This window comes from Sylvia atricapilla, chromosome 3, assembly GCF_009819655.1.
Source record: "Sylvia atricapilla isolate bSylAtr1 chromosome 3, bSylAtr1.pri, whole genome shotgun sequence".
Taxonomy (NCBI): domain Eukaryota; kingdom Metazoa; phylum Chordata; class Aves; order Passeriformes; family Sylviidae; genus Sylvia; species Sylvia atricapilla.
In genome coordinates this window covers 74,655,051-74,677,123 of record NC_089142.1, presented here as the reverse complement: position 1 = coordinate 74,677,123, position 22,073 = coordinate 74,655,051, and the positions used below count along the sequence as shown (strand labels likewise).

At 40.0% G+C, this 22,073-nt stretch overlaps 1 protein-coding gene across 1 annotated transcript; it reads right to left on the bottom strand.

Annotated features, from left to right (window-relative positions):
- Window positions 1–1,175: 1,175 nt before the first annotated feature.
- On the bottom strand, window positions 1,176–20,251 carry SFT2D1 (SFT2 domain containing 1). The gene is made up of 8 exons (XM_066315837.1): window positions 20,085–20,251; window positions 13,944–14,030; window positions 12,103–12,185; window positions 8,687–8,768; window positions 6,291–6,326; window positions 5,496–5,554; window positions 4,129–4,158; window positions 1,176–1,904 (listed from the first exon to the last, which is right to left on the bottom strand). Exons 1-8 carry the CDS (start codon window positions 20,145–20,147, stop codon window positions 1,865–1,867), a joined length of 480 nt encoding a protein of 159 aa, XP_066171934.1. The 5' UTR covers window positions 20,148–20,251; the 3' UTR covers window positions 1,176–1,864.
- Window positions 20,252–22,073: the final 1,822 nt, after the last annotated feature.

Genomic DNA, 22,073 nt, shown 5'->3' with positions numbered 1-22,073 from the left:
TCACTCCTGGTGATACAGGAGTTCTTGATGACTGGTAACTTCATCATTTACCATAGTGGATAAATAAATAAATAAATAAAAAATATTTATAAATAAATTTTGAATAACCAATGTAATTCTAATTAAGGACTACAGTGAAGGTGATTGTACCACCAGAACTGGTGGGTGACGGGCAAAACTAGCTCTGGAGCAAATGAAAGCCAGGCTCTGAAGCACTAGTGGGGTGGGATGGGACCTCTCCAGTCAGCTGAGGTCAGCAGCAGCAACTTCCACGATGACACCCATCACTGCCTACACACATCCTACTTCATCTTCAATGCAAGCTGAAAACTAAAAGGAACTAGAACTTCACCCAAGGGTGCCCCAGCACCCAAGGGCTGTGGGCAGAGCTGGAAGAGCTGTCCCTACATCACACAGCACTAGTAAGCCCAAGATCCTGCTGTGGGGCCAGGACTATCTGGCCCTCCCTATCACCAGCAGGGAGGATGCCTCCCTGGCAATTTATTGTTAATAACTGGTTAAAAGGTGTGGCTTAGTTGAAAGTCTAGCTGCAAAATAATGCAATCACCCCGTACACAGCTTCCCCAAAAGTTGTTGCTATGTTTTGCGACACACTGAGATTCAACAGGAACATACTGTACCTCAAATTGTCTCTTTAGCCTGAACTTTGAATACTAAAACCACTGAGGTTTTCCCCATCCTGACACTGCAGACCACGAAACTGCAGATCACGTCCTTTCAAAGCCATTCCTTCTTCTAGATTTGTGGATCAACAGAAAAAAAAAATCCAAATGAACTCGGTTTTGAACACACATAAGGAAGCACATCCATCCTGAGCAAAAAAGAACCTCCTGCAATATAATATCAAGCATCAAACATTACAGATTTAACTCTACTCCAGAAAGACTGGATAGTTCTTAGCTGAAAAAATTATTCTCTAGAAATAAGAACCTCTTACTAGAGCCAGGCAAAGTGTTAGAGTACTTCCATCAATTACCAGATTAAGTCAGAATGAACAGTTTGTCTAAATACTAAAAGAACCTTTAAGGTCACTTCTGCAAATCTATTAAAAAAATTTGGATACAGTCATATATACACATTTATGCTTTCCTATTTATTCAAGTCTAATGCCGAAATTTTCAGCCCTCTATAACTGATTTGTAAGTAAAAATGTATTAGGCACTTTTAAAATGAATTTATTTCACAAGTCTCATTTATACATTAGCCATAAGTTCTTTTAGTAAAAAGTATTTAGGTATGAATTTATTTAAAAAAACCATTTAAAATACAACTTTTTTTAATAAAATCCAACAGGTTTTAAACATACCTTTCACATTCTCATTGAGATTTTTCCATAAGGCACAGGTATAGACATTTCAAAGGAGCAGTTAGTGACAACTTCCCAAATCTTTACAATGCTTATAAAACTCTGTCTTTGGAAAAGCATACAATGGATAATATACAAACATAAGTGGCACATTGCAAGTTTTAGACAGAACTGTAAATGAAATCTTTATGCATACCACCCAGACCTTAGTGACTTGCCTCCACTGGGGAATAAACTGTTCCTGGATGCAAAGCAGTGTTCAGACTACTCTGCATGAAATATTTAAATGTACTTTCTTGTAAAAAAAAAAAAAAAAAAAAAAAAGGCCTGGAAGTTCCAGGGTAAACACAAATAATTCTCCAAATTTACTTTAAAAATAGTTTCTAGAAAAATTATTTAATCTCCCAAGTGCAAAAGGCAAGGAAAACACTAAGTTGCTACTGGGTATTTCAGAAGTGGAAAAGTAGAGTTTTTTTAGCAAAATTTACAGAGGAAAAATGTTGCCTTTTAAAGCAGACAGTGGTTCCTGGTTTTAATTTACCCTAGACAGGATGAGAAGCATTTAATCACAGCATCCCTTTAAAAAAGAAAAAAAAAAAAATAAAGAGTCAGTTAATATATTTGTTGTTTTGTTTACATACATCTAAACCATTACAACTTTCCAAATACAAATCTGGCAGAAACTAAAGACATATATCAGTAGTTGATCAAATGCAGGATCTGTATGTGAGTGCCTCCACCAAAGCAGCTAAAGCCCAGGCTCAAGCCTGGTGGGTACCAAGGTTTTTTCCCTTGCTGTTTGCACTGCAGGCCATGCTGAAATGCAGACCCAGCGTTAGGAAATGCTCTGCAGCACAGTGGGAGGCTGAGCAAAGGGCATGGCCCCATTTGGCAAAGGCTGCCCAAGGAGCGCTCAGCTGAAGAGTGCCCAAACCCCAGCAAGGCACAGCTGCCAGGGCTCCAAGGCACATTGGAGCTGGATCATCACAGGGCAGGAAATGAAACACGGGCTAAAGGGTTTAAGAGTCCACTGGATGGAGAGAGCTGGTTCAGCTTTGAGGTTTGGAAGATCTGGAGGGCTCCATTTTTTCAATCAAGAGTAAACTGTTTTCTGACTGTTACACTCAGATCACTTGCTTTAGTCTCCTTTATTTTTCCTTTTCCCAGAAAAGTAACAACTTACTAAGGAGTAGAATTTGTATTCTGTTGCTAGTCAGTTTCAAAAAAAAATAAAGCAACATACTATCATCGCTCCTTTAAAGTCACTTAGCTGTATAGGATTTGGTTTTGTTGCATTTGTTTTAGTTTTGATTTGAGTCTGGTTTGGTGGGGCTTTCTGTTGCCAAGCCAACAGGAGAGCTACCATTAATTAAGGAAAAAACAAACAAACCAACAACCTCCACCCCAACAAACCCACGAACAAGTAAAATGTCCTGAAGAGCAAACTGTTCATAAAGTTAAATCAAGGAATGATAATTTCATGAAATCAAGAGAACTGAATACTTTAAACAAATGACATAATACTATTCTCTGGCACTTAGCATGGTTTAGATCATTGTTCCCATAAGAAAGGCAGTCTATACAATAAGGCAAGGAAATATATTTAAGAACACATTTATTATACCACTCCACATAAGTAAATAATTCAGTATTCCCTAAAGAAATCACAGTATTACTAAAAGCAGTCTGTATAAAATTCAGTTTTCTGGCTTCTAAAATCTAACAGATATATAAACCCAAAGAAATTAACTGATGCATATAACCTAATGCTTTTCTGCCCAGAACATCTAAGTACTGTTGGTAGGAAAGAAAAACTCAGAGAGACCAGAAGCTCAACTTGCTTTCTCTCCAGAGAAAGCCATTAAAAAAAGAATGAACCTACTGAGACTGTCTCATGGCCATTGAAACTATAACAATTCAGCATACTACTTTAGACTGAGTTAGCTTGGGTTGTCAAAAATAGTAAAATGACAGTCTGAAGCCCAAGTTCAGTTATTTTATTCACTGTAATTATCAACAAACTACCTTAAAAAATACTTCCTAGATGAAATCTGAAGCTTTAAAAAAACAGTACCAATTTTTTGGCAATGCTACAGGAAACTATCAGATGAAAGGGATAGACAATGCTTTCTATTATTTTCCCCACACCTCTACTACAGCAAACCTGATTAAATGATATGGAAGTGCTCAAATTTTTTAAAAAAGCCCACTGTCAGGAAAACCAAATGCATTTCACACGAATCATAGAAAAAACAGATTCTTACATTTGATTGTTTGCATGTGTTTTCACTATGTGTTTTGTCTGCTTTCATTCCTTTATTGTACACATAAGAATGAAAGAAGAGAGGAGCTTGGCAGAACGAAAAGAAGTGTTGCCTTGCCCCCCCCCACCCCAAATGATAGAGGAATTCAGAAATAGAAACAGAAGCTGCCACTATGTTGTTTGTTTGCTTTTAACTAGGACTTCAGATCCATAAGTTACCTTTAATTTTAGTACCAGAAAAGTTACTGTTGAAACACTATATTGTTAAATCATTGGAGATACTATTTAAACAAAACCTTAATTTTTAATTAATTTCCAGTGGTGGAAGCTGGAGAGAAATTTATTAAAGAGAATTACTACGTACTGTACTTCTACTTTGAGCTTATATTAAGCATGACTTTTAAGTTCAGCTATGCCATTTTCTGAAAGTTCAGAGAAAAGGGAGGATGTTATATTTTTCCACACACATAAAGTACTTTTTGCCCCTCCCCAGCATAAAGGTAATTGACTTTTGCTAAGATGGAAATTATGCACTCACCTTGCAAAAGGAATATAGGACAGACTATACCTGAAAAAAAGAAGAAAGCGTATTTGCAGAGTATTCACATCTTTCCTAGAACCAAATTATTTCACTTTAGCCCAGCATTAATAAAAAGCAATCTGCTGTAACAAAATTTTAAACAAGATTACCTATTCAATTTAATGCTTACCTGAGAAAAGATGAGCCAAGAACTAAACATAGTGACATGGATTTGGTGATTTACTTTTTCTTTCTTATGATTTTTTTCAATGTAGTTAATAACTTCTATTGCACATGAACTTAAAATAACCCTTATCATTGCCAAATCCAAAAGGAATAGAGATTCCTGGGAAAACGGTATTCCAGACAACAGAGACAACTTTCTCCAGTTTAAAAGACCACCTAAATTACTATGCAAATACATCTAATCATATTATTTATGTAACTAAATACAGATACATGCTGTAGGATGAATAATATTCCACAATTATGACACTCAGACAGCTGACAATCCTATTCTTCTCTGAAACTTGCTTCTCACAATCCTCCACAGTTAATGTTCTGTTCTCATGCCCAGCCTGATCAATCCCCAGGACACTTAAGAAATGTGAACTGCCTGCTGCAAACACACGGAGCACAGTCTTAGCTAGAGGTCTTCCCTCTATCTAGCACCATACCAAACAGTCCTTGTCCTGAACAAATGGTTCCTTGTCCTCAGACCCACGTTCAGTACACACTCTGTGTATTCAGGGCAAGTTCAAACAAGAACTGTGGTGACCTTGGGTTGCCTGAGAGTGAGCAAGTAATTCACCTGGGACATGGACACAAAGTGTGTATCTCTGTGGAAAAATCAGTAACCTGCAGAACTTCTGCCAAGCTTGCAAGCATTCACCTGACTGCACTCACACAGTGCCAAACCCAAACCCTGAGCACATTCAGGGTCATCACAGCACCTGCTGCACTAAATTCACCCTCTCACATCCACCCACTCTTTACCCAGTATACTCCTGGGGCAGCACATATCCTATGAAAATGTTTTTCAGTTTCTTTCACTTCAAAAATGAAAAAATTAGTTAGAATTCAAAAGAGAGGAGATTATACTGTTACTTTTACAACACAGAAGCAGCATGACAATTTTTTTTTTGCATATATACTCCTTTCATAAGGCTTCAGATAAGTTCACACGTTGCAGAATACACTTCAGATTACCATTTTTGCAAGATGATTGAATATAGATTTTCCTGGAGTTACACAACCTAGCTGAGTAAAACAGATTGAGGCTAGCATTTGGGCACACTTAGATGTGAATCATATATATATAGGCTTATAATCATGCGAGTGTAGGGGCAGGAAGAAGAAATTAAGAGGAATTTTAAGAATCTTACCAGGTCATTGCCAAGAACTGCAATATGCAGAATAACATCGCCAAACCTTTTTTGTTCCACTAAGCAAAAGTAAAGCAAATACCGCATGTTAGTTCATTTTGCACCATATCAGTCTATACAGCAAACAACTGACACAGACTGTTCAATCAAGAATTAATTGACAATGCCTAAATTTCCTTGTCTCAATTTGCTGTTTCTGTCCCAACAACTCTCCATTCATTTTATTCATCACTCCATTAGCATCATGCCATGTAAGCTTTTCTAGCTTTGGAAACACCTAACAACATCAGTGTTAACACTCACTCATGTCACTGTACTGCAAATATGGAAGTTCATTCCAGTGACATACTTACTTCTATGGAATGCAACTACAGTTAGTTTTCAACCAAGATGCTTGAAGATACTTCTGGTTTTTTCCCTATAGTCCTAACCAGCTTGATATTCTGTATCCATGGCGTCTAAAGATGGCTATACACTCTCTGGTATTTTCTCACATAACTATGCATCACTGAAACAAAACAGTATTTGAATTTGCTATTCTTGGTTTTTATTTTAGAGGTCTGCAGACCGAACCTGATGCTCTAGATTTTGCATTCTTATCTACATCAAATGCAGGTGGAAGGATGTATTTGCTTTACAGCCAGCAGGCTCATCACTCAACCTAAGCTCGACTGCAGCAGACAAAAAGAACACGCACATGAGTTCACCTTTCCTCCACCACTGAACTGCCTCTTAAAGCTAAAATCCAATTAATAAACTGAGATTGCTTTTTAGAAAAAAAGTATTCTCACTTACCCAGAATACAGCACACAGAGTCAGTATTAGGCAAAGCTGGGGTGAGAAGGAGAGACAAAGAAAAAAAAAGAATGAATGATCAAATACACAATGAAGCAAGTACAGCAACCATTTCCATATATTACATGGGCAATCAGCACTTCATAATTGACTTATGAAACAAGCAGCACCAAAGACTGTTGCACAGTGACTATATGATGAACACCATGGTGTCTTTCAAAGCACAATATGAGGTATGCATGGCCAGAAGGGCTGGGACAAGTCTGGAAAGGAAGACTAGGCAGGAGTTGACTTGAGGAATCAGCAGGAATATCAGCCTTTGTGCGCACCCTTACATGTTGGTTCTATTAAGAGGTGGGCTTAGATGATAAAGCTTTATTGAAAGGAATTGAGAAATCTGGTAACTGCTACTCTCTTATTCCAGTACATACTATCATTTTGAACCTGGTACTCATAACACCTGTCTCTGACAAGAAAGATGTGTGCATTGCTACCAACAACTCTCTATTAAAAACATCCATTCTCTATTACAGGGTCTGGCAAATACAGGTCATTCCTCATCTGCCAGTGCTTTTTCATCTTCTGACACTAATGAAGAGTCCACTAGGGAGCAGCTGCCTCAGGTACAGTGAAAAAGCTTACATGAAGCTTTGTTTCAGGTATTTAAATACTTTGGATGGAACATTACAACGATATGGTTTACTACACCAAATAATCACACCATTTGATCTTATCTGGCTTCTTCCATTTTTCCATACACAGAGCACAAAACAGAACAAAACTACAAATTAATTTTCACTGAAAAAGATTTGTTGGTGTTTCATTGAAAGGAAGAGAAGTAACACTCTCAAAATTTTCCAACATGCTTGTGACTCCTGAATTGCCTATAATTCTAGTTTTGTGCAAGGATGGGGATTAAAACAGCCAAATTTATACGAAGTTTTCAAAACTTTAAATTTACCTTTTCTGTTTTACTGAAGTTTCCATACTAAAAGTCTTAACTCTCATCCACTGCTCATGTTCACTATTAGATGAAACCTTCTGTTCTCATTTTCTCAACTTTGCTGGTAGCCTCTCTGCACAGGTAGGTCTGTGATGTTTGCTCTGCTCTCTGTTCTCTTTCCATTTCCCTGATGTGTTTTGTTTTTACAGCCTTCAAAGTGAGTTATTTTCTTTGTCACCATGTCTGAGCGCAGTGGATGACAGGATCATCAAGGCAAAATGATTTTTGTGTCTGTTGTTTTACGAATATGGCTTAGGCTCTCAGTTTCATTGGAAAAAGCCCACAGCTGTAAAGTGTTGGAGAATTCATGCTCGGCAAATACAGACTCCAGGAGAACTGGAGATATTCTTGGACATTTTTAATTCACGCCTACAAAACATTACCTTCCTAGGACTTGTAACTTGGTATGAGTTGAAAGTAATAACAGAACAAACCAAAAACACTCAAAACAAACCAAAATAGACCTCTTGAACAAAGTTTGGAGTTCAAGCAATGATCAAGTGACTTCCCCAGAAGACAGGGGCAAATGTAAGCTTCTCAAGTGAGATTATAACTATTTTTTCATGTGGGTGTGAGAAAGGAAGAACATGCAATCTCCATATGACAGCCATCCAGCAAGAATTTATGAAGACTTTCTTCCCATTAAACTAGAAAAACAAGTTATATGATATGGAGAATAGGAAAGCCAACTACATTTCAAAAATAAAAGTTGAAGCAAATCAGTAGGAACAAAAGAGCAAAGTATTAGAGAACCAGCAAGGGGAGAAAGTTGTTTTAACTACCCAATATAGAGCTTTGGGATAGGAATTCTAATACTGAGGAGAAGGTTTTTCTCCATCCTCCTGGAAGAAGACATGATGGTCATGGAAGTAAAGGAGCCACGGATGTCATAATGGAGAATCTCAAAGTTGAACATGTGGCCCCCCAGACTTTGGTGAAATAAATGAATTTTCTCCATTGTTTTGAAAATGTTGAACCACTGACCTTTACAGACCAAGCTGCAGCCAAAAAACAATTGTCAAGCTACACTTGGTGGCCACTGACCACTGACTTTTCCCAGTAGCTATGTAAGTTGCTCCCCTTGTTCTTGAAGAAAATATTTTAGAAAATAAATTAAAAATAATTAACCTGCTATTAGCATTTACCAAGAAGTATTTCATAAGGAACATTTTATTCCAAATGATTAATTAAAAAATCATAAACAACAAAAACATGTATGTTCATAGAAAAGAGCTAGATGATCTTTATGACATAGAGAGCTTAACAGCTTGTCATTTCTCTGCAGAAGGAAGAGGCAGACTGAGAAATAACCTCCTTTTAGAAAAGCATCAAATTTAGCTTTGAGGCTAAAGGAAAACTTTTTAATAAAAGGAAACAAAGACAGTATATTTACCAACATCACAATCGTAGCTATTAATCGTTTTGGATCAAACATTGCTTTCAGTTGCTTCAGTGGCCCCATCAGGAAACACGTACTAATAAGAGAGAAAAAACAAAATAAATTGTAAATCACATTCTAATAACTCTTTCTGAAAGACAGTAGGTAATTAACCAGTTTTCCAACAGATAGATGACTACAAAGTCTTTAAAAAAAGATATTTCAGTGCTTAGCAACAGAGACTCGCTAGAACAGAAGGTGAAACTCCATGAATTTAGCCCTACAAACAGTTTATGAGTCACCCTTGGTCACGAAATTCTTTCCAAAATACTGCCATAGTGAAAAAAAAGTAACAGGCAAATACAAGAACACTTATATTGGTTGAGAGAAGAGAGGACAGAGTGTGACAAGGATATACTTAAGGAATAACAGGAGGGCATAGAAGCAAATCAGTTTTCATGAGAAAAAACACATTTCCACAAATAATCTGTCTGATGGTGCTGAATGCCATTTATAAATAAAGACAATTAAGAATGCAGTGCAGTTACAGTTAAATTTAAATCACATTAGGAGATACAAAATGGGAGGAGATGGAACAATGACTATAAGTAGCTCTATATGAATTTAGAGATGGGTGGGTGGTCAAAGATGCTTTGATTGTTATTTTAAGATGGCAAGCACCATAACAGATAGGGAAAAAAAATTACAAAACTCAACTTCAGAAGTAAATGAGACCATATCCAAGATTTCAGGAAAGATAATGGGAACAAATATAGCGGTTAGAGCTTTTTACATTACCAAAACAAAACATTATGAGTATAGCAGAGTTATCAAGTTGAAGTCTAGTGAATTTTGTGTTGAAGCTGTTATAACAACTGACGTGCCAAAATAATGTCAAGATTACAAAGACCAACCAGCTGTAGAAAATTTTTGCTTAACAATATTTTTTTTTTTTATCCAGGCAGAATGCAAGTTGCTACAGTCAAGATTACAGGGAAGTTCTACATCTTTTAATCAAACTCAGCAAGCAAAAAGGCAGGAAAAAGTTCAGTAGTTTGTATTAATCCTCCTGCTTTTTTAGACTCTGTAATTAACTTGAAGGGAGAATGAAAACCATCAGCAACACGACATGCTGTACCTTCTTATGCAAAGAAATGCCATCTGAACTAAGAACTCACAACCTCAGGAGTAGTTCTCTGGCTTCAAATATTTGAGATGAGTCTCTTTCTTCCTAGTCATTCTACTTTGTAGAAAACACAATTTAATGGGAGAGTTAAAATGCCTGTAATGTTGTAGGTGGTCTGAATGCTTTACTACAGAGCAGAAAACCTAGTCTAACTCCTTTTCTAGTCATTCATTTTTATGAAAATGAAGCAGGCAGGGAAGAGTTTGATTGAGCTTCCTCCTGAAACCAATCATAAGCCTTCTATGACTGAAGAAATATGGACATCCACATTCCATGCAGTAAATAGAACTCAATCTTCCACATCCAAATGTTCTTCTACCAGCAGCTTTGCACATGTATCTCCCTCACTTTTATCTTACATAGACAGACCTCAAATGTCCATATTAAATGGAAATAAGGTTTCACAATTTAATAGAAAAAGAAAAGTTTTAAATTCACTGCAATCCAAACTAATTTTTTCTCGGTATTTTTTCATCTTGTCTGTTGAACCATAAAATTAAATTAAGACAAAAAAAGGGGACGTGAAGAACTAGAAGAAAATATTAGTTAACTAGTGAAAGAATAGGGATGAGGAAAATACAGTGGTAAGAAGGAGCTAAATTTTGGCCACATAAAATAGGCAGGAAAAAATATAGAACACAAAACGTATTGTCTGTAATTTGATTCATATTGAGGAGACCAACATCACAAGAGCTGCTACAGAGACAAGAAGAGATTCCATAGAGAGCAGAAAGAAAAACTGGAAAAAAATTCTAGACATCTTCCAGTTAAACAGAATAATTCTTTTAGATACACCATTCTGTAGGAGATACACTCATCATCCCTGAGAATAATCAGTAAGTATCATTGTTTTCATGTTCATGGTTAGAAAACGATAATAAAACAAGTTAGAGGGAACTGAAGAGGCTAATAAGAGCAGTAACTGCATTTTGGTTTAAATACAGACTTGCAAACAAGCCCAGAAAAGTTTCTATCTGCTTGTCAATTTGGGACTTCATTGTCATCTCCCACTGTTCTTAGAACACAGTTGCCTATATTTTTTATATCCAAAAGGACTACTGAAGGAAAAATGGGCATCTTTTTTCTTCTAATTTTAGCTGGAGTGCAGACTAAAGTTTTTCAGCATTCTCCTGGAAGAAATACTAGTCTGTAAAAACTTTCCTCTTAACACGATTAAATTTGATTAGTACTAAGCTTCTAAAATACTCATTTAATTTGAAGAAATGAAGACACACTCAAAGTACCACATAAAAACAACACAACCAAAAAACCTCACCCCAAATCAACAACAAAGAATAAATAGTAAGATGAGGGAGAGAAAGGCAAACACTTACCTTTGCCTATCTCCAGTATTAACTTTTTGTCTTGTATTAGTATGAAATGGAATAGTTCTACAATTGAGACTCAATGTCAGTATAAACACTACTGTATCCTAACAAATTTGTTGAGGAAAAGCAGTACCTTCACATTTCTCAAATGTTAATGTCACATTACCTGAATCCTAACAGATTAACAATGCTTTGACTCAAAAGTTAAGTTACCTGACTAAAGTCAGACTCCATGAAAGTCATGACCAGATTCCATGGGCTTTGAGTCCCATGACCCTGCCTCAACTAGACTAAGATAATAAAAGAAGGAGGATAAACAGAAATTGAAAATACTTTATGGACATTAAGTTGTTTCTTAGGTGTCTTTGAAAACTTTCCTTTCACAGTTTGAATTTTAAGAGGCCCCCTTCTGCAAATCTTTTAGGACTAATTGTTATGTGGAACACTTCAAAGAATCAGTTTAAAAATATACTGTGAGCAAATTTTAGATTCAGCCGTACAGTCTGGATTTCCTGAATGTTTCCTTTTTGAAAGCGTTCTTGGTAACAGGATGATCTCTCTGTTAAAAGCAAAAAACTCCTAACAAAGTATCCATATAGAGAGCAGACTACCAGTTTGTTCCTGAAGCTGAGGTACTTCTGTACCTGGCACAAGGATTTAGCTGCAAAAAGTACAGAACATTCAGCTAGCAATTTGTTATTCATACTTCAGATAGCAGTTGTGATGTGCCCACAAATAGGTGTGTAAGATAACTGATAAAGAATAAAACTGGAAAACAAACAAGTTTTTGTTATTAGCATTCAATATAAAACAACGTTGCTTACACACAACATAGACATCACTCCAGAGTAAAAGCAAATGGAAATGTAGGTGAAAAGGAGGGTACTTGTCTAAAACCAATAAGTAAGAAATCGTACCTGGCGAGCGCAGCAATATTTCCCAGGGTGTAGAACACTGCGAAAAGTTTGATCCCCTTTGGGAGCCATAGCAATGCTGTTCCCTATAAAAGACAGGTTATTGGTATATTTACAATTACCTAATTCTTACAGTCTATAAATACAACTTCATACCATGAAGAACATCATTCTGACATCCACTAGCAGAGCACTCTGCTCTGCTGCAGAGTTGCAGCAGTCACTACTCGGCACACTTCTACTGCCACCTGCTGGCAAACAATGTGTTGGTTCACGGGATTTCCAGATATTTTTACAACTAGGCAATGTTTGTTTCTACTACTGAACACATTTATTTGTAATGTTTATATACTATTTCACACCACTATTACTTTTGTTACAATGCCCCACTGTACATCCTACACCTCTGCACACAAGATAAAATGTCTTACAGGTGAACTAATATTCACCATATCCTTTCTCTTCCAATCACCCATTTGGACTTGCAGCTTAAATACACACTGAGGCTGAAAAAAAAATTTTAGAATCTTACTTCCAGGTATCGCTTCTTTCCACTAAACTTAAAAAATCCAAAGCCTTCTGCTGATCACAGTTCCCTGTGATGATTAGCGAGAAAAGGAATCATAGAAAAGGGACCTTAAAGATCACCAAGGTACAACTGCCATGGGCAGAGGCATGCCCCACTAGACAAGGCTGCTCAAAGCCCCATTCAGCCTGGCTTTGAACAGTGCCAGGGATGGGGCACCCGCACCTTCTCTGGACAACCTGTTCTAGTGCCTTACAGTAAAGAATTTCTTCCTTGTATCTAACCTAAATATCCCCGTTTTCAATTTGTACCCATTACTCCTTGTCCTATCACTACAGCTCCTAACGAAGAGCCCCTTCCTGGCTTCCCTGCAGATACTGGAATGCTGCTATGAGGTCTCCATGCAACCTTCTATTCCCCAGGCTGTACAGACTCAACTTTCTCAGCTGTCAGAGCCTAAATAAAACCTCCACTAGAAGCAAAACCAACTCTGATCTGCACACTGTGTCCTGAAAATATCCAACCAAACAAAAAAGCAACTGCATTCTGCTCAATTGCAATTTCAGTGGAAATCTGTGGTGAAAAGAATGGAAAAAATGGAGGAATAAAGAGAGGGAGGGAGGGAGGGAGGGAGGGAGGGAGGGAGGGAGGGAGGACAAGAGAGTATGAGGAAAAGGGGAGGATTTCCCCAATGTTTTTTCTGCTTCTGGGAGTTTCCATGCAGCTGAAAAACTGCCTTCTAGTTACCTGTGTCAGATTTTGACAGAGCCAAGCAATTAATAGATCTCAACTCTAAACTGCAGGCTGCAGACTCCTGCCAGCCCCTAAAGTTCAGGAATGAACAAATGATTTGCTGACTGTAAAACCACCAGGAGTGTAGCAGGTTTCTCAAGTGTCAACACCAAACCACAGTCATCACCTATTGATTTGCTGAGTGTGACATCCTACACTTGCGGTTTCTTCAGCCTTTAAAAACCTTTCAAGCTTCCCCCTCTTTTTTCCTTTCATTGGAGAGAATAAAAATAGGATGGGTACACACCTCATTCCTAATACATCAGTTAGAAAAATAGAGCATATTTTGTCAGTGTTCAAACCTTTTAGTAAGAAAATGTATTATGCTACAGTAAAAATGCTCCCTTCTGTAACTGGAATAAAAATTGCTAAAATCATAATCTAGAGATCAACATGTCCAGGTAAATAAATTAAAATTTATAATGCAGCATAAAGCAAACACAGAATCACACATAAAGTAGGAATATGAATGAGGTTCAATTGCAGAACAATAAGAAAATATAAGGAAAAAAATAGCTTTACTTACAAGAAAAGAACACAAAATGCCAGCAACAAAGCATATGGCAAACCATCTGACTCGAGTACCAAAGCTGAGTGTTGAGGCATCAAGGACCTTAATAAGAAGCAAGGGGAAAAAGGACATTACAAACCCAGTTTATAACAATCTAAAGGACATTTTTTTCTTTATCACAAAGTCCTTAATTTCAAACAAAATCGTTTTTAGCCAAAAATATTTATTTTACCTTACTTAACAGTTGCTTGTGTATTAATTCTTTCACGTTACAAAATCATATTATCAATCTGGAACGCATGGAAACATACTTACAAACAATCAAAAAAAGATAAAACCCATAAAGGCATGCCCTGGCATGCAAGTAATGTTGCTTCACTTTCAAACAGACTTTTTAATCACCACACAATTGAAAGTAGTCACAATTGTACCAAATCAAAGAATGAATGGACATTCCAGCAATTTGCAGAAGAATTAATCCATTTGTACGACACTGTAGGCTCCTATAGACATTACCACTTTTTCCTGTTACTAGAGAAGATCCCTTGAACATATTAATGCCAGTATCCACTGCAAGCATTACAACTCCAATTAGTTCCAATTACTTTCCTGAAGGTGTAGACAGATTAACAGAGTTTGTCTTATCAGACTAAGCTAACTTGCTGAAAGGGAATATTTCACTTCCTGCTTCTCCAGAGTGCCTCCAGAACCTAGTGAGCTGAGCTACCTGACACAACTCCTGACAAGAGAACAGGATTAGTGTTGCTTTTGTTCTGATGACTTGGCTAATGAGGCAAGCCAGCTCTGCAAGCTGTCAGAAAAGCAGCAGGGCTGATGTAAGGAAAGAGGCAGGGCCATGTATCTGGCAGAAAGGCCCCTTTCAGAAGAAGTGATTTGTTAGATATGCTCAGCTCATCTCCACCCACGATGTAAGAACAATGCATTTCATCTCACTCCAGGTCACTACAATTAAATGTACTTTCTGCTCTAATTTGGCCTATTAAGTCAAGTGTTGCTTCACAAAATTACTTTAAAAAAACAACTTTCCTATTTGTTCAGATGTCACAGGCAAACTTGCTCTCGTTATTTAGTCAACAGGTATTTTAATCAAGTCTTATTAACCAAATATACGTGATAGACCTCTCCCAGCCAATGAGTATGATATTTCTCCTTATCTCGTGAGAAATTTCTCTTTCAGGCAGTGATAAGCTAACCAAGAAAATCTAGTTACTGCTTAGAACAATTTCACATCTGTACAAATGAAGAATCTGTACCTAGTTTAATAAAAACTGCCACATGCATGCACACATACAGGTGCTGTGATGACAGGGTCAGAAGGTCAGAAGACACAGCTTACCTTGTTAGGTCCAACACTTTGTCCTTATGTATGCATTAAGGAAACAGATAAAAACAGTAACTGAACGATGGTTTAGTATTTTAAATCATATTTCATAGTCAGAGTCCTGAATGCCTGCATTTTTAAGAAGAGTAGGAATAGCTGGTAGCACACAGCTGAAGGTACCCATTTCAATCATGCCTTTAGTTACACCTATTCATACAACTAACCACAAGCACATACACACAAAGAGAAAAATCCTTTCCATCTGTGTTCAGAAATGAAGTGTAGATAGGCCAATAATATCAGTAAACCAAACACACACGTTTCAGAATGCCTAGAAAACTGGAAAAGGATGAAGATAAATCCTTTATTCAGGTGCATCAGGCTCATTGCTGCCACTTACTGCTCTTCTAATCTTATTATCTGACAGTGCTCCTGAAGTGACTACCAGATTTCATCGTTCAAATAAATTTGAAAACAGCTTTATCTTCATTTAAATCCCTAACAGTTAAAAGGTGAAAAAAATCCCAAGCACAAGAAATAAGAGAACCACATAAAGGCTTGGCGCAAAAAATACCACAAATCCCAAAAAGTTTGATACATTATATGGATTTAACTCTTAAAAACTGTTTGACAATATATGCACATGAGCTACAGGAATATAAGCTGTGGCATGAGGGCTGGCAGACCATCCTGTATAATAATAAAATAAATGCATTAAATGGTATTAAAATGAAGGCTCATCCTTCCAACCACTCCCAATGATGCCACCATTTATACAGTCAAGTTGAACCTATTTAATTCAGTGTGTGAAATTCTGAAACTGGGGACCTGGGAATGCATTTTTAGTCCCTAAGGGAATTGAGGGGAGACCTCATTGTTGTCTACAGCTTCCTCATGAGAGGAAGCACAGTGGGGCAGACACTGATCACTTCTCTGTGGTGGCCAGAGACACAACGTGAGGAAACAGCTGAAGCTGTGAAAGGAGGTTTAGGTTGGATATGAGGAGAAGTTTCTTCACCCAGAGGGTGGTTGGGCACTGGAACAGCTCCCCAGGGAAGTGGTCACAGCACCAGCCTGACACAGTTCCAGAAGCATTTGGACAATGCTCTCAGGCACATGGCGGGACCCTGGGGATGGTTTTGTGCAGAGCCAGGAACTGGACTCAATGGTTCTTGTGGGTCCCTTCTAAGTCAGGATATTCTACAATTTAGACTTTTTGGGTTTCATAGAAGCAATGGAAGTCATTGTCTTTCCAAGACGCCTGTTTCAACGCTGCAGAGAAGCGCCTTGCTGCAAAAGTTGAGTTACAGCTCACCACAGCCACCAGCCTGTGCTAAAATGCCAGGCTCACTCTAGAAGCTGAGGTTCTGACACTGCACATATCCCACCACACGTGCTGCAGGCAGTAATTTCTATACTAGGGACCATGAGACACCCTGAGGTAACAGCTTAGGTTCTCAGAGACTATAAACCCTAAGGAAAAGGAAGCTAAGCTGCCTTTACAACAAAAGCAGGAAACAACACAAAGGCCCTTAAGATTCTTTTTGTGTGTCTGACATAAATGATACAGCTAATTCCAGATTTCAGATATAAACAGTTGTCACTGCAGTCTATGGTATTTGTATCAGCAAAAGCTTTTACTTAGGAGACTGAAAAAATTGCCAGGCATGTTCCATGTGGAGAACTACAAAACAGAGGTGGCAAGGGAGTTAATGTAAAACACACCCTTCTTGCTATACTGCTTATCAGCTTGTTTCTAACAAGTAAAAGACAAATTAAACTGAAATCAAAAGGAAATCCTTAGTCTTCTACTGCTAAACTTCATAGCAAACTCCTGGGCAAGAAGCAAAGCTTTTTATTCACAGGCTATTTCAAGCTAATAGTAAATGAAAGAAATGACCAAGACATCCAAAAATCAAGAAGAAACCCTAAGTGGAAACTGGAATCTGGATTGGAGACTTTCTGAACCATAAGGAACTGATATGGGAAGTTGCAATAGCCTGACACACAAGTTGCAAGGGTTGGTAACAGCATCATTACCAAACAGTGCAATGGACTCATAATAAACAATATGAATGATAACCCACAGGGCTGCTTTTGAGCAAAAATATTTCTTGTGGCTCTGAACATCCACCTAGGTTCCCCTCACATATTAATGATCTTACAACAGTCTTGTGTGTGGGCAAACAGAAAACAGAACCACTTTATTTTACTATTCCAGAAGATAACAATTACCTCTTTTCTCGATGGCAAATATGTAAGTAATGGAGAAAATTCAAAGAAACATTGAGTAAATTTAAGTAGAATTGAGTTTCTAAGCCACAGTGAAAAAAATATTTATAGAGATATGTTCTCATCTTTCCCCAACAGGCCTCCTTGTATGTATTTCTATCATCAGTTGGGAGTAAAATACAAGAAATGTAATATAAAATTTCTTATAAAAATGTAAGAAATACCTGGTCCATTCATCTTTGTTGAAATCTTGTTGAGTGCTTTAAGCAGCTGTCAGCTGCCATGCAACATTCAATGTGTCACACAGACTGATTTTACATTAGTTTTGGTGGTGATAAATCTAAACAGCATAATGGTACTCTGAAAGCATCATAACACTGATACAATTATTTTTTATTATAGATCTTTTTGGTAATTAATTACTTTTTTTCCCATATATGTAGAATAATGGATCTAATTGCAGCAAGAAACAACAGCTGGTTATCTGAAAAGCTTAGAAAGTACAAAAAGACTTCACTGAATCATCACACAGTTCTTTCATTATAGACTTGTCTTCTGCTTTGCAGGAATGACTTGTGACTTCATGATAATGGTTCTGCAAAAATCAAGGGAAAGAATATAGAGATATCGATGGACATATGATGGCTATTACACAAATATCAGATATTCCAAAGAGAGGGCCTTTGTTTTCAGCCAAACACATGACTCTCCTCCAGAAAGATCATGAAAACAGCTGAAGATTTTACACACACAATGCATAACCTCAGGCTTTCTTTCACAGCCCCACCTCGTACCAAGTGTTCCTTTCTGCATGGGTGCACATACTTTTTTGCTCTAATACACACACTTTAAAAATAGTCAGCACCACACAGCTCCAGCTTCAGTGAATGTCACGTATGAATTTCCTCTCTAAAAAGAGGTTTGATTTCCACTGGTCTACAAATATATTGTCACCTTGAGAGAAAAACACAGCTGAGAAACTACCTGACCTAAATGCTTGACTTTTTTAAAGTCTAGGGGTAATTATTTATTTTAAAGGTCTTTCTGGCTCATGTCAGCATGAAGCTCCTTCACACTGCACCAAAGCCTTATTTATAAGTTTTCTTCTATCATGTACTGGTCAGGCTAGTATAAGTATAGACAGATTAAATGAGAAAAAATCTGCCTATACTTAAAGTCTTTTCTGGCTATAACAGTATCATTACATGTAATAGTGAAATCCTACATAGCTTAATTACTGACATTTAACAAGTTAAACACATTCTTAGCTCAGTTCTCTCCTCAGGATATAAAATCCAAATATAAAAGCATTAAATATGTAGGTATTTATCTACTGATTGCCACCTTAAAACAACTATCACAGCATCAAGTAAAGGAAAACTATGTCACTATCACGTGCCTTGTGATGGCAGAATCGTCAATTCTCTTGGAACTGAACTGAGATTAACAGAAATGTAAGTATTTCTTTGATAATCCCGAGAAGAGCAGAAGGTGAAGCAACCCTCCCAAATGCTGGCAGCCAGTTCTGGTGTGAAAGGGCACAGATTCTTCACTGCTTCCAGATTCAGTGGACACAATTTAGGTGCTTTGCTGTGGCAGAGAGGCCAAATTCATGAACCATGAAGACCAACGACAACTCAGTGCAAAATCAAGTGAAGCATGCCAGCAGCAAGCTGCTAGAACTAGTATGATGCCAGCTGTGCTCAGGTTGTGCTAGCTCCCCAGGGTTTGTTAGGCACAACTCAGACCCCAGCTACATTCCAGCCTCCGCCACCATGCTCCATCACCCTGGAATTAGCAAGCAGGAGCAAGATATTCCTTGATGTGGGGCACTTTGACCTGCAGTCACATGAATTAAGAGGGAGCTAAAAGAATAAATGGCTCTTTGTAAGCATGCTCAGCTTTGCTTCAACCTAGAGATTAGTTCTCAGGAATGCATGGTGTTCAAACACAGCAAAAACAAAACAAAAAGAACTGCTGACGATGAGGAAGACAGTGGGAAGGAAATAGAAAAATCAAGCCATACTTAAGGAGCAAGGGGCAAAGAGAAGCTTCAGCAGAATGTAGACAAAACGATGTTCGTGTAAAGAAAATCTGTGTTTCTGCAAATTTAAGGACATAAGAGAATGGAGAAGCAATTTACACTGAATCGCAGACTACAGTCATGGTGGAAGGAAGCATAGTATGTTATCTGGTCGAAACTCCCTGCTTAAGCACAAGAAAACCTTGCAGAAACCGAAGGACCCCAAGCCACCACCACAGCAAAAAGTTTCACACAAGAGTAATTCGCCTAAACTCATCCCGGGGGCAGCGCCTGCTGCCCACAGCCCTCGTCCCTCGGCGCACGCCGCAAACTTTGCTCTCTCCTTTGGCCGCCCGTCTCCGCGCCGCTCCGACACGGCGGGGCAGGCCCGGGACGCGGGGTGTGCGTGTGCGCAGGCCGGGGACGGGGGAACGCACAGCGGGGAGCTCGGCAGCGCCCGAGCCGCGGACCCCGGCCCGGGGAGCCTCCAGCGCCGCTCGAGCCCCGCACGCCCCGCGCCGGGGAGGGGAAGGAAGAGCGGGGTCTCGCCGCGTCGTACCTGCGCCGTCAGCCCCTGCTCCTCGTCGTCCTGCCCGGCCAGCACCCGCCGCAGTTTCTCCATGCCGGCCCTCCCTGGGCAGGGCCGCGCCGGGGCTCGGGCCGGGGCGGGGCCGCGCTCCACCGCGGGCCGCCCGCCCTGCCGGGAAGTGACGCGCGCCCCGAGGCGGCGGCGGGGCCGCGCCTGCGCGTTCCCGGCGGTGCCCCGCTCCCCCTGGGACGGCGCCGGCGCAGCCCTCCCTGGAGGCCCCGGGGTGGAAGGAGGGCTTTTTCAGCCTGAGCTCGGCTTCATCGCCGCCCGCGGAATCGGCCTCCGCACAGCAGCGTGATTTGCGATGAACACAGAACACAGGACACAGCGCTGAGGGTGGGCAGGTCCCCGGCAGAACCGCGTTGGGACGCGCTTGTGCTGGGGTACCTCGTACAGATGGGACTTTCTGAGCATCAGTTTCTGCCCGTTGCCTCTGGTCCTATTGGTTGGCACCACCGAGCAGAGCCTGGCTCTTCAAATGATCCGCAGGAAGTTCCACTTGGATACAGGGAAGAACTTCTTTGCTGTGCAGATAACCTAGCACTGGAACAGATTGTCCCGAGAGATTGTGTAGTCTGCCTCACTGGATGTGTCCAAGAAGCATCTGTTGCCATCCTGTGCCGTGTGCTGTAGGATGAGCCGGGAGCACAGCGTGGTTCCGAGCAGCCGGCGGTGTCCGGCTGGGCCCGGCTGTGGCACGGGCGCGGTGCCGGAGTTCGGCCCGCCGTCCCCGGGCGGCGGGAACGCTGCGATGCGCGGCGCCAGCACCTCCGGCCCTCCTGGGACTGGGGGGCCCGAGGCGTCCAGCGCCCACTTGTGAGCAAGCCAGGCGTTTTTCCAGCTAGAAAGAGTGGGGTATGGAGAAATGGGATTAGGTGTGGACACCTTTTCCCAGAGATTCCCTGTGTGGCCTCGTGTGGACTGTTAAGTTCTGCCCCTGTAGGAAGGGGTGCGGCAGAGGCCGTCCCGCTGCCCTGTGTCTTAGCTTTGCCGGCTCGTCCCAGCAACACTCCACCCTCCATCTGCCATGTTCAAGCCTGGTCATTCCATCTAAGTCTTCCCTGTGCTGCTCTGTTCAGGCGCTGACCCTGTGTGTCGTCTGGGGCTGTTTTGTGTGTGTCTGCTGTGTCACCGGCCCTTGGACCAACGCCTCAGCACTGGCCTGGGTCGTTTGCACGGGGAGCAAGGCTGGTGGCTGGAGGAAAGGATCGAGGTGTCACATGCAAAGTGACAGCAGGCAGCAGTGTGGGCTGGGGCAGAAGAGAGAGATGGGTGATAAGGGCTGTGTAACCTGCTGCTGTGTGAATGAAACTTGATAAAAGCCGGGGCAGCAGAGCCCCCAGTGAGGCCCTTGGGACAGAAACCTGCCCTTTCCCTCCCTCCTCCCCTCCCCACACACACTGAGGAAGTTTCCCATGTGCCTTCTACCTTGGCTTTCGGGTAAAACACTTGGACGCAAACTGTGCTTTCCAGCCTGATGACAGGCCATTGGCATCTCAGGAAGCTTCAGGTCAAGGCTAAAATTAATAATGGAAGAAACACTTGCAGACATGGCTGCATGAAAGTAACCAAACAACAGCAAAATGTCACCTCAGCCAGGCAGCATTGCCCATACCTTGTGAGGACCTGCACAGGGAGAGCAGTGTGTAAGGGATCAACATAACCATGACCCTGCAAAAAGGGGAGGAGAAATGGGAGAAAGAATGGAGAAGGTATATGAGGGTATGTTTGAGTGTGCCCAAATCATCTTTCTTTGTAGGCCCCAAAATTGTTACAAAATGATTTGTTACAGAAGTGTTTTAATTCCAAAGTATATGTGAGAGAAAAACATAAAACCAAGAACATTTTGTTTGTTTTTCCCCTCTCCCAATTTATAGATAGATAGATAGATGCAACCAATTTAAATATGAGTCTAGCCTTCTGGTCTTCATGACTTCAAGCAGGAGTGGTTGGCTGTGC